Source organism: Procambarus clarkii, chromosome 43 (assembly GCF_040958095.1).
Source record: "Procambarus clarkii isolate CNS0578487 chromosome 43, FALCON_Pclarkii_2.0, whole genome shotgun sequence".
Taxonomy (NCBI): domain Eukaryota; kingdom Metazoa; phylum Arthropoda; class Malacostraca; order Decapoda; family Cambaridae; genus Procambarus; species Procambarus clarkii.
In genome coordinates, this window is record NC_091192.1 from 18,121,047 (window position 1) to 18,131,508 (window position 10,462).

Here is a 10,462-nt window from a genome sequence, read left to right on the forward strand (position 1 = left end):
AAGTTCAGTTCCTGAGCTCTTTATGCGCCTCTAACCTTTCCCACTACCGCTTCAGAAAGATTATATCCAGTGTGTTTAACAAACTCAGTGGAAACATCAATTGGTTTTAACTGTGTTAGATAATGTTCCAATGGTCTGTGTGACGCTTCTAGAGTGCGATGATACCTAGTCGTCGCACTGTTACTAAAAACCCTCAATAGCTAGATTATAATAATTAAATATATACAGAGTTAAATGACTAACATCATTTTGTATTTTTATCAAATATAATGTTCAGATTCAGATTTAATAGCTTTATTTGTACATATATACAAATCATTGCAATAATGGATCTATTAAACATATATATACCAGCAAATCAAGTAATTATAAAAAGGAGCCAATCCGGGGACACTATGTACCAACAAGTGAATCAGAGATCTTGGGTGATGGTGAGGCAGCATCACTTGGAGCGGTGGGAGAGGCTGGCATCTTGGGTGATGGTGAGACAGCATCACTTGGAGCGGTGGGAGAGGCTGGCATCTTGGGTGATGGTGAGACAGCATCACTTGGAGCGGTGGAAGAGGCTGGCATCTTGGGTGATGGTGAGGCAGCATCACTTGAAGCAGTGGGAGAGGCTGGCATCTTGGGTGATGGTGAGGCAGCATCACTTGGAGCGATGGGAGAGGCTGGCATCTTGGGTGATGGTGAGGCAGCATCACTTGGAGCGGTGGGAGAGGCTGGCATCTTGGGTGATGGTGAGGCAGCATCACTTGGAGCGGTGGGAGAGGCTGTCATCTTGGGTGATGGTGAGGCAGCATCACTTGGAGCAGTGGGAGAGGCTGTCATCTTGGGTGATGGTGAGGCAGCATCACTTGGAGCAGTGGGAGAGGCTGTCATCTTGGGTGATGGTGAGACAGCATCACTTGGAGCAGTGGGAGAGGCTGTCATCTTGGGTGATGGTGAGGCAGCATCACTTGGAGCGGTGGGAGAGGCTGTCATCTTGGGTGATGGTGAGGCAGCATCACTTGGAGCGGTGGGAGAGGCTGTCATCTTGGGTGATGGTGAGGCAGCATCACTTGGAGCAGTGGGAGAGGCTGTCATCTTGGGTGATGGTGAGGCAGCATCACTTGGAGCGGTGGGAGAGGCTGGCATCTTGGGTGATGGTGAGACAGCATCACTTGGAGCGGTGGGAGAGGCTGGCATCTTGGGTGATGGTGAGGCAGCATCACTTGGAGCGGTGGGAGAGGCTGTCATCTTGGGTGATGGTGAGGCAGCATCACTTGGAGCGGTGGGAGAGGCTGTCATCTTGGGTGATGGTGAGGCAGCATCACTTGGAGCAGTGGGAGAGGCTGTCATCTTGGGTGATGGTGAGGCAGCATCACTTGGAGCAGTGGGAGAGGCTGGCATCTTGGGTGATGGTGAGGCAGCATCACTTGGAGCGGTGGGAGAGGCTGGCATCTTGGGTGATGGTGAGGCAGCATCACTTGGAGCGGTGGGAGAGGCTGTCATCTTGGGTGATGGTGAGGCAGCATCACTTGGAGCAGTGGGAGAGGCTGTCATCTTGGGTGATGGTGAGGCAGCATCACTTGGAGCAGTGGGAGAGGCTGGCATCTTGGGTGATGGTGAGGCAGCATCAGTCCATGAGGCGGTTGATGAGTGTGGGAGGTGTGTTGATAATGACACACACACAGCCGTGATACCACCGCTGCGAGACACCATCCACATCTGTCACATTCTGGACCAGCTGTTGCCAGTTGCCACCTCTACAACCTCTGCTACACGACGCACACTTCTGCTGAACCAGCCACATTTGCCCTCTGTGTGTTTTCACACTGATGACATCAGTGCCACGTGGGTTATCGCCGGTGCTGGCCAAAACCGCAGGTGGCGCTAGTAGCAGCTGGCAGCAGGCGGCCACCACAGCCAGCTTGATCAACACAATAGTTGTCATGATGAGACCAGTCAGGTGTCAAGTGCCACCAAACTGTGCCAGCGACCGTTATATAGGTGTAGCCGGCCCGGGCCACGGTAACTCTTCAGTGGAACCTCCCAGCTATCGGCACCACTCCGGGGCAACGGTATTGCACCTACCTGGAACATCCTGCCAGTGATAACTAGCTCATGATACTGGTGACGTGTTGATGACGCTGTTGAAGAACTGTGACGTGTTAATGACGGTACTGAGGAACGGTGACGTGTTGATGACGGTACTGAGGAACGGTGACGTATTAATGACGGTATTGAGCAACGGTGACGTGTTGATGACGGTACTGAGGAACGGTGACGTATTAATGACGGTATTGAGCAACGGTGACGTGTTGATGACGGTACTGAGGAACGGTGGCGTATTAATGACGGTATTGAGCAACGGTGACGTGTTAATGACGGTATTGTTCTAAACGATTTGTATAATTAAACGTTTATATTGGATTGCACCATTTGGTGATGATTTGTGTTGTAGGTTAAGGTGTTGCCGGTCCTTGTGTTATGTCTGCTTGGACTGTTGAGATCGTAATGTTGAGATCTTACTTTAAGCGTACGACATCCCAAGGACGGGGAGAGGGGGATGGAGGACAGAGAGAGAGAGAGATGGAGACAGAGACAAGGGAAGGGATAGATATGGGGAGAGGGAGGGAAAAGAATAGAGGAAGATAGGAAAGGATAAGGAGAGAGAGATATGAAGAGGGGAAAGGAGGAGGTGGGGATGATGAGAGTCGGGTCATTCCATGGGAATTCACCAAAGGCCTCCCACTCGACCCTTTCTAAATCTTATGAAATTTTGTAATAAAGTAGCCCTAAACCCCAAATGAAATTGTGCAAAATATTAGAGCTCAATCTGTTTTGGTTCTTAAATAACAGGTCCATATTAAATGGGCTCTTGTCCCGTTAATGTGTAAATACCACAAAAATTACCAACTTTGACCCTTTGTTAAATCACGACTAGTGCCCACAGAGGTGTGAAATTTGGCATACCAGGGCAACTTTTGGTGCGGAATACAGCGGTGTAATCTAAAATGTAGTTTGGATAGCCATTCATCTACCAATCCATGCTAATATCACTGCCAATGTATCTCAAAATATCTCAATATGCATCATTCCCAGTTTGGTTTTGAATGACCCCATTGGATAGAGCAGATTTTTCTGTACAAGGGTGAATTTTATTTAGGTTGGGATCTGAATTCCTAGTTCAGCCACAAGACTCTGAAAATGACACTTTTAAATGTGAGGCGTACGTATATTGTAGGCTATTGCAAGCTGTCAAATCCAGAGCATGACAATTTGCAGAAGGCAAATTTATCCATTATTAGTGTAATCCTTGCTTTGGTCCATGGTGGCTGAGCCACTACCAATCTAAAGGATTGGCAACCCCATCGTCTAGGGGCCACGCACGATAGCCAGGCAAGGCTAGCCATGAGCGGGACACTTTCTCCCAGGTTCCCAAGCCTGTTAGTTGGGTGTCTGACAGATTCCCAAGCCTCATGTGGAGTCTTATCCTAGCATCATCCTCTGCAGTAGTTACTGTGATTGGTCGCGCTTCTTTTCGCTTTACATGGTATGTCTTCTTGAAGGGATTGCAGCAAGTCTTTTGCAAAAATTCAAATTTCGTCAACAGCAAAGCTTCATGATGGAGGCATACTTGAGATTCTCCATCCAAGTTCAGTTCACTTCGCTTTACTATCAGTTTATGATCTTCTGCACTATACTGTTTTAGAAACTTCAAGCCTTTGTTGGGAGTGTAGGTTGTCAAGTGACACTCAGAAGAGCCACACTCATGGCTAGCAACAGCACATGGCAATAAACCAATGGAATCCTGATTCATGACGTATCCGTAATCGAATTCAATTCAAATTATTTAACTAACTGAATACATTAATTTCAAGTGAGACCTGTAATACATTAAATACATTAATATTAATATTGCTTTTTATTTATTTGTGTATTTATTGCAAGTAAATGCACAAAAAAGTAAACAGCAATGTTTGACCTGCTGACACGATACTACAAACATGTAAAGATAAATATAGAATAGGAGCCAAAAATAGCATTAATTGTTTAATAATAATTCTGAATCCCACCCAAAAATGTTCTACCCAATGAAGCTTAAAAAATTTCCAGTCAGTTTGAATGTCAATTTGGTAGCAGTCATGATCAGTACACACACAAGATGGAGAATCATAATTTGATTTTTTCGATATCGCAATAAGGTATGTCATTTTCAGAGTCCTCTGGCTGAACTAGGAATTCAGATCCCAACCTAAATATAAAATTACTCTTGTACAGAAAATTCTGCTCTATCCAATGGTGTCATTCAAAACCAAATTGGGAATGACGCATATTGAGATATTTTGAGATATATTGACAGTGATATTAGCATAGATTGATAGCTGAATGGCTACCCAAACTGCATTTTTGATTACATTGCTTTATTCCGCACCAAACGTTGCCCTGGTATGCCAAATTTCACACCTCTCTGGGCACTAGTCGTGACTTAAGAAGGGGTCGAAGTTGGTAGTTTTTGTTGTATTTACGCATTAACGGGACGAGAGCCCATTCAATATGGACTTGTTATTTAAGAACCAAAGCAGATTGAGCTCTAATATTTTGCAAAGTGTCATTTGGGGTCTTGGGCTATCTTACTTCAAAATTTCAAGGCATTTGGAGAGGGTCGAGTGGGAGCCATAGGTGACTTTTTGGTGATTTGAGATGGAATGACCCAGTACGAAGGATGTGGGGAGGAGAGAGATAGGTCTAAACTTTTTTCTTGGACTAGACAATGGTCCAGGACGGACCGAAACGTCGTCGTCTCCTCATCATCTGGTGTGTGGTTTGGTCAACATTCTTCAGCCACGTTATTGTGACTCATCATCGGAATTTTTTCTTGGAGTTCACACACAATCAATCACCCTGCGAGATGGCGACATTAGGTACACTTATAGGTAGCTCTACACCTATTCTGTTACCCTCCTCGTATGTAGCTAAGCTTGTTAAGCGTAATCCACTTACACCATTCCCCCCTCACCGTTCCATGGTCCCCAAGCTTGAAATCTGAACTCCAGGAAACCAGCACGTTCTGGCGTGCTTCTGGGAACGTTAGGTTCCGTTACAGCTATTTGATAAACTTCAAATCTCTAGGGATTTTGCCTAACTAGGGCCTGGATTCATTAAATATTTGGACAACAGCTTACGAAACCTATACATTTTCCTTAATCATAGATGCTGTGTATACATTTACTGAGGAGTTTACGAGCATCCAAACTTCACAACCCACGGTTGTTATTGTTATAAACAGCCTCGTAATACTTCGAAGATCATAAACTGTTTAATAAAAGTAAACAGGGTTATAATGACTGAAGAAAGATGTAGAGGTTTCGTAAATGGCCGCTTGAATGCTTGGTGAATCCTGGCCCAGAAGGCTACGGACCAAACTTATAGACACCAAGACTTATTAGGAGGGGGGGGCCTCGTAGCCTGGTGGATAGCGCGCAGGACTCTTAATTCTGTGGCGCGGGTTCGATTCCCGCACGAGGCAGAAACAAATGGGCAAAGTTTCTTTCATCTTGAATGCCCCTGTTACCAAGCAGTAAATAGGTACCTGGGTGTTAGTCAGCTGTCACGGGCTGCTTCCTGGGGGTGGAGGCCTGGTCAAGGACCGGGCCGCGGGGACACTAAAGCCCCGAAATCAACTCAAGATAACCTCAAGATATTAGTCTAGACTAGAGGAAGTGTCAATTTTGCAATACTTTTAATCTCCCTAAAAACTTACGAGTAATTCTTAACGCGTCGGTCGACAACATCAAAACCACCATCACAGTGTGATGGATCAGGTCTGCTCATGGTAATTATTCTCGCCTCCCTCTACTTCCACAGCTTATATTTTCATTTTCATTCCGCCTTTCCTAACTCCCTTAGTACTTCCTCTCAGCGCCATGATCCATAAAGCTGTTGGAATGCCTCGCTGCAATCCCTGTTTATGGGTCTTCTCTTTCACTGTTCAGTTTTTCCATTTCGATTTTAAATCCGCGCCATTATACCCCTTTCCCAGGGACTGTTGTTCGCACTCTCGCTTTCCTTAACATCAACACCTTGTAATACCTCCACGTCTCCCTCCCTCCAGTTTTACCCTATTATAGCTGGGGTCTTCCCCCACTGATAGCAAGGGTGTTCCCCACTATGAATACTAGGGACCTTCCTATCACTGATAATAGGGGCCTTCTGGACAATGTGGCAGGGAGAACTGCGACACACAATGTGGCAGGGGGGACTGTGACACACAATGTGGCAGGGGGAACTGTGACAATGTGGCAGGGGGAACTGTGACACACAATGTGGCAGGGGGAACTGTGACAATGTGGCAGGGGGAACTGTGACACACAATGTGGCAGGGAGAACTGTGACACACAATGTGGCAGGGGGAACTGTGACAATGTGGCAGGGGGGACTGTGACACACAATGTGGCAGGGGGAACTGTGACAATGTGGCAGGGGGAACTGTGACACACAATGTGGCAGGGGGGACTGTGACACACAATGTGGCAGGGGGGACTGTGACACACAATGTGGCAGGGAGAACTGTGACACACAATGTGGCAGGGGGAACTGTGACACACAATGTGGCAGGGGGAACTGTGACACACAATGTGGCAGGGGGAACTGTGACACACAATGTGGCAGGGGGAACTGTGACACACAATGTGGCAGGGGGAACTGTGGCACACAATGTGGCAGGGGGAACTGTGACACACAATGTGGCAGGGGGGACTGTGACACACAATGTGGCAGGGGGAACTGCTGTTATTGGGTTCCCCCATGCAGTAACAGCAGTGACCTCTCAATGACAGCAGGGACACAATTTTGTGCACAGTGTATGAGCACCGTGGTTTGTGCACAGTGTATGAGCACCGTGGTTCGTGCACAGTGTATGAGCACCGTGGTTTGTGCACAGTGCACAAGTTATGCATAAATTACGTGGAGTGTCATTGTGCACAGTACAAAAGCGTAATATTTTTTGTGCATAGTTCAAGAGCGTGAAACTGTGTGCACAGTACAAGAGCGTGATATTTTGTGCACAGTTCAAGAGCGTGATATTGTGTGCACAGTTCAAGACCGTGATATTGTGTGCACAGTACAAGAGAGAGATATTGTGTGCACAGTACAAGACCGTGATATTGTGTGCACAGTACAAGAGCGTGATAGTGTGCACAGTTCAAGACCGTGATATTGTGTGCACAGTACAAGACCGTGATATTGTGTGCACAGTGCAAGAGCGTGATATTGTGTGCACAGTACAAGACCGTGATATTGTGTGCACAGTACGAAGACCATAAAAGCATTGTTTACCTTGCACGAGGACCGTGATAATATCGTGCACCGTGCAACAGAAGAGATATTATTGTGCACAGTGCACGGTAAGTGTTAAGAGTGACACCCTATTAATTAGTGTATGTTGGATACTTTAATCCCTAACTCCACCATTCAGTTCTTGCACGGTCAGTGTTCGATCCTGATGATCCATGTCCTTCACTCTCTCCTCGTAGCCCAGCTCCCAGCCCCCTCCCCGTATTCCAGTCCCGTCCCCGTATTCCAGTCCCGCTCCCGTATTCCAGCCCCGCCCCCGGATTCCAGCCCCGGCCCCGTATTCCAGCCCCGCCCCCGGATTCCAGCCCCGGCCCCGTATTCCAGCCCCGCCCCCGGATTCCAGCCCCGGCCCCGTATTCCAGCCCCGCCCCCGTATTCCAGTCCCAGCCCCGTATTCCAGTTCCGGCCCCGTATTCCAGCCCCGCCCACGTATTCCAGTCCCACCCCCGTATTCCAGCCCCACCCCCCGTATTCCAGCCCCACCCCCCGTATTCCAGCCCCGCCCCCGTATTCCAGCCCCGCCCCCGTATTCCAGTCCCACCCCCCGTATTCCAGTCCCGCCCCCGTATTCCAGCCGCGCCCCCGTATTCCAGTCCCGCCCCCCGTATTCCAGTCCCGCCCCCGTATTCCAGTCCCGCCCCCCGTATTCCAGTCACGCCCCCGTATTCCAGCCCCACCCCCGTATTCCAGTCCCAGCCCCGTATTCCAGTCCCGCCCCCGTATTCCAGTCACGCCCCCGTATTCCAGTCACGCCCCCGTATTCCAGTCACGCCCCCGTATTCCAGCCCCACCCCCGTATTCCAGTCCCAGCTCCGTATTCCAGTCACGCCCCCGTATTCCAGCCCCACCCCCGTATTCCAGTCCCGCCCCCGTATTCCAGTCACGCCCCCATATTCCAGTCATGCCCCCGTATTCCAGCCCCACCCCCGTATTCCAGTCCTGGCCCCGTATTCCAGTCCTGGCCCCGTATTCCAGTCACGCCCCCGTATTCCAGCCCCACCCCCGCCCCCGTATTCCAGTCCTGCCCCCGTATTCCAGGCCCGCCCCCGTATTCCAGGCCCACCCCCGTATTCCAGCCCCACCCCCGTATTCCAGCCCCGCCCTCATACTCCGGTCTAGTTCATCCTCATATCCCAGTCCGGTACCAATATCCCGCCTAGCGTGTCCTCATATTGTCATGCATATTCAATGACTCATTACAGTTGAGCAGAGTCGTGGAGGGTTGTTAATGTGGTACCTATTTTTAAGAGAGATATTACTCGTCGAGTGATCGATCAATTAACGTTATGTTTGTTTTGAGAAAATTGCTTTAATAAGTAATTGCAAAAGCCGCTCGTCTACATATGAGGAAAAACATGTTAATAAACGATTCACAACATGGTTTTACCAGCCCGTCCTCATCAACAAAGGCCAAAAGCTCATTAATCCAGTCGCCAAATGAAAGGAAAACTTTACACGACTCACAACTGACGGCGTTCGAACATTTCTTGAATAGTGCTTCGCTGATGACCACTGTTCGAATCGCAATGCTGTAAATACCCCCCCCCCCATGTACTTCAATAATAACAAAATATATAAATGAGAACAAATCTGTTTTAGTAGTCAATAACATATATCCCAGCTCCCAGTCTCGTCCTCATATATCCCAGCTCTCAGTCTCGTCCTCATATATCCCAGCTCTCAGTCTCGTCCTCATATATCCCAGCTCTCAATCTCGTCCTCATATATCCCAGCTCCAAGTCTCGTCCTCATATATCCCAGCTCCAAGTCTCGTCCTCATATATCCCAGCTCCCAGTCTCGTCCTCATATATCCCAGCTCTCAGTCTCGTCCTCATATATCCCAGCTCCCAGTCTCTTCCTCATATATCCCAGCTCCAAGTCTCGTCCTCATATATCCCAGCTACCAGTCTCGTCCTCATATATCCTGTACTTCCATTGTGTATTTCGTTTCTCTGTTTACATACAAAGTTGACCTCAGACACGGACAATGTTCCCAGCTAAAATACACTTACTGTTCTGTCAGTACGCGGCCGTCACGGACCTTAACAGTCCTCCAAGGGTCGACAGGCCTTGAGCCCAACACCCCTGGATCATCCAAGCACATCAAATCTTAAATGTTGTTGGCAGACAAGGCTATAGAAGCTCTGGCGTTTCTCGAGACGGGGCGGGAACTGGGGCCGCCCGGGGGAGGTTGCGGAAGGAAGCGTGAGTGGCGCCACACTCGCCTACATACCAGACATACGGAAAGAGAGAAGAATATTCAGCTTTTCCTCATGTGGCAGCCACGGCCTGCAAGTTTCTCAACCCGAGTGAGTCAAGTCTGATCTACCTCAACACCTTCACAGTACATTTATCCGTTCTCTTTTTGACTGCGTACATATACTACACAACTTTTAATTCTCATCTATTCCTCGCCCCTTGTTTGTTTTCACTTCATCATCCCCCCCCCTCCACCCTCCACCCGCCCATGTGGCCCCCTTCCCTGTTGCCCATGTTTGTCCGAAATTATAAATTATATTAAAGTCTGTCGATTAAGCCTCCCTGATTGAATGTCTATCTGCATTTGTGTGTGTGTATGTACTCACCTATTTGTGCTTGCGGGGGTTGAGCTTTGGCTCTTTGGTCCCGCTTCTCAACCGTCAATCAACTGGTGTACAGATTCCTGAGCCTACTGGGCTCTATCATATCTTCATTTAAAACTGTGTATGGAGTCAGCCTCCACCACATCACTGCCTAATGCCTTCCATCCGTTAACTACTCTGACACTGAAAAAGTTCCTTCTAACGTCTCTGTGGCTCATGTGGGTACTCAGTTTCCACCTGTGTCCCCTTGTTCGCGTCCCACCAGTGTTGAACAGTTTATCCTTGTTTACCCGGTCGATTCATCTGAAGATTTTGTAGGTTGTGATCATGTCTCCCCTTACACTTCTGTCTTCCAGTGTCGTAAGGTGCATTTCCCGCAGCCTTTCCTCGTAACTCATGCCTCTTAGTTCTGGGACTAGTCTAGTGGCATACCTTTGGACTTTTTCCAGCTTCGTCTTGTGCTTGACAAGGTACGGGCTCCATGCTGAGGCCGCATACTCCAGGATTGGTCTTACATATGTGGTGTACAAGATTCTGAATA

The 10,462-nt window shown here is 48.4% G+C and overlaps 1 protein-coding gene across 1 annotated transcript; it reads right to left on the bottom strand.

Annotated features, from left to right (window-relative positions):
• Positions 1-393: 393 nt before the first annotated feature.
• On the bottom strand, positions 394-1,593 carry LOC123756032 (uncharacterized). The gene has a single exon (XM_045739043.2). It carries the CDS (start codon positions 1,591-1,593, stop codon positions 394-396), a length of 1,200 nt encoding a protein of 399 aa, XP_045594999.2.
• Positions 1,594-10,462: the final 8,869 nt, after the last annotated feature.